The sequence below is a fragment of the Aspergillus lucknowensis genome (assembly GCF_044049455.1).
Source record: "Aspergillus lucknowensis strain CBS 449.75 chromosome Unknown BJX67scaffold_5, whole genome shotgun sequence".
In the NCBI taxonomy this organism is placed as follows: Eukaryota; Fungi; Ascomycota; class Eurotiomycetes; order Eurotiales; family Aspergillaceae; genus Aspergillus; species Aspergillus lucknowensis.
The window spans coordinates 834,660-837,181 of NW_027263549.1; the positions used below are offsets into that span (position 1 = coordinate 834,660).

Here is a 2,522-nt window from a genome sequence, read left to right on the forward strand (position 1 = left end):
TTAACCGGTGACCTTGTAGATGGATTCGGCCAAGCGCTTGACGTTTTCCGTGGTGATACCGGCCACCGAGATACGGCCGTCCTTGGTAGCGTATACGGAGTGCTATGACCCGTTAGTTGATGAACAAGAAACCTGGAATGCAAGGGCTAGGGCATGCATACCTCCTTGGCGAGCACTTCCATTTGCTCGGGTTTAAGGCCGGTGTAGGCGAACATACCGATCTACAATTTAAGGTTAACTTCATGGATTCGACACCAGAGGGAGCGTTCCTACCTGGCTGGTGATATGCGACCAGTCGTGCTTGCTGCCAAGCTCCTCCAGGTTCTTTTTGAGGAGGGCACGCATCTCGATGATCCGGTCAGCCATACCCTTAACCTCGCCCAACCATTGCTCGTTCAGACTCGGGTCATTCATGATGGTAGAGGCAACACGAGCGCCGTGGACAGGAGGATTGGAGTAGAGGGGACGGATGAGGATCTTGATTTGGGAGTCGACGCGCTTCTTTTCCTCGGTCGACTCGCATACAATGGAGAAAGCGCCAACACGCTCACCATATAGACCCTGCCAATTGCGTCAACCAGGTGACAATCAGAAACGAAACGCCCAACGTACCATGTTCTTGGCAAAACTCTGGCACAGGGCAATGTTGTGGCCCTGCTCAACAAAGTGTCGGGGGGCAAAGGCATCGCGGTCGGCGCTGCCACTGGCGAAGCCCTGGTATGCCATATCGAAGAAAGCAAAGTGACCTTTTTCCTTCAAGACGTTGCTGATCTCGCGCCATTGGTCTTGAGTAGGGTCAACACCAGTGGGGTTGTGGGCACAGGCATGAAGCAAGATGATGCTGTTGGCGGGAGCAGCCTTGAGGTCGGCAATCAGGCCCTCAAAGTCAAGGCCGATCGTGTCCTTGTTGTAGTAACGGTACTTCTCGACCTCGAGACCAGCGTCCTTGAAGACCGCATTGTGGTTGGCCCAGCTGGGGGTTGGGAGGTAAATCTTCTTCGCATGGGGGTAGAAGCGCTGGAGGAAGGCGCCGCCAATGCGCAGGGCACCAGTGCCAGAGATGGACTGGGTGATGACAAGACGGTCCTCCTTCAAGACAGGAGAGTCGGCGCCATATGCGAGCTGGGCAGCGGCCTTGGTGAAGGACGGGATACCGGTGATGCCGGCATATTCCTTGTCAAAACGCGACGCGACAACCTTGTCCTCGGCGGCGCGAACAGAAGGCAAGACGTAAGGCTTGCCCTTGTCGTCACCTATAGCAAAGGAAATCTGTTAGTCCACGTGGCGATGGTAGATAGGTTTTAGGGGCGCGATGAACCGAGGAGGCAAAGATTCGGGGGACCTTACGGTAAGCACCAACTCCAAGGTTAATCTTCTCCTTGAAGGTGTCGGCCTTGTAGGCTTCGGTGATGCCAAGGATAGCATCCTAGCAAAATCAACCCACGACATGAGCGATATGGATCAAGATAGTAATTGTCTGGATGAATTTGGAGCTTACCGGAGGCCCTTGCGGAACTTGGGACCAAGTCGAAGCGTATCTGGCGCCAGCGATCATAGTGCGCACGCTTGCATCATGGGCTGCTGCCTTCCGGCCGGCGACTCTTAGAGTAGAGAGCATGGTGGATAGGTGTGGATTGGCTCAATGAATCAAGAAGAGAGAGAACCCGGGGAAAGAAAGGAGCAAAGACGGAGGGGAAAAAACAAGGGAAGCGACAAAGAGCGAGAAATAACAGGGTCGGAGATGCTGCGTGTGTGGTTTTTTGACTCATGTGAACTGCGGATAAATTGCTGCATCTTTTGGACTCAGGCTCGACCCTGCTGTGCCGAGCAGCAACACAAGTCCAATCCCGACAGGCCTTCTGTGTCCTTTTCTCTTCCATAACGTTGTCCATAGTCTCCCAGACTCTCTCCACATCTCCGCTTCAGTACCTCCAGATTGATTCTTGCCTCAGGGCGTTTTTATTTTTTGTTTTGCTCGAAGTTCTTCGCTGCGCTAATTTGCAGTCCCGCTCTCGGTGAACTCTTTTGGGGGCCCTTCCCCTCACAGGAATCTCCAAAACAGTTTCGACTCCTTCAAACAAACGATTTGTGGACTCGAAGTGTGCGTTCCTTGCATCTTATACTCGGACAACTGTCTTGTTTCGGGGCAATCCAGGCAAAGCTGGTCGGTTTCCAGAGTTCCATTTCAAACCCGGCACTTGCTGTTACCGTGGGAACCTCAATTTCTGAATTCGCTCGTCATCCGATCTCGAAGACCTTTGGGTCCGATCGGTTAATATCCCCCACACGCCAAGTCGCCAATGCTGTTAATCTTAAGGCCAGAACTGGGCTGGCTTCCTGAAGTATGGTTTTGAAGGGGTCCTGCTCATCGGATGTTGCTCTGTGGGTGCCCGGAGTCCGGTCGGCCGTTGCCTCGACCGCGAAAACAACCGGAACCGAAGGGGCTGCATCATCATGATTTGTAGTGATGTGACTATATTCCTATTTCAGTTATGACTGGTATCAACTGTTGATATCCTCCC

At 53.1% G+C, this 2,522-nt stretch overlaps 1 protein-coding gene across 1 annotated transcript; it reads right to left on the reverse strand.

Annotated features, from left to right (window-relative positions):
• On the reverse strand, positions 1-1,618 carry BJX67DRAFT_378177 (putative aspartate aminotransferase; the record flags this gene model as incomplete). Its single annotated transcript, XM_071032293.1, has 6 exons — positions 1-102; positions 162-221; positions 274-561; positions 613-1,253; positions 1,348-1,426; positions 1,499-1,618. 6 exons carry the CDS (start codon positions 1,616-1,618, stop codon positions 1-3), a joined length of 1,290 nt encoding a protein of 429 aa, XP_070889843.1.
• Between the last annotated feature and the right edge of the window lie 904 nt (positions 1,619-2,522).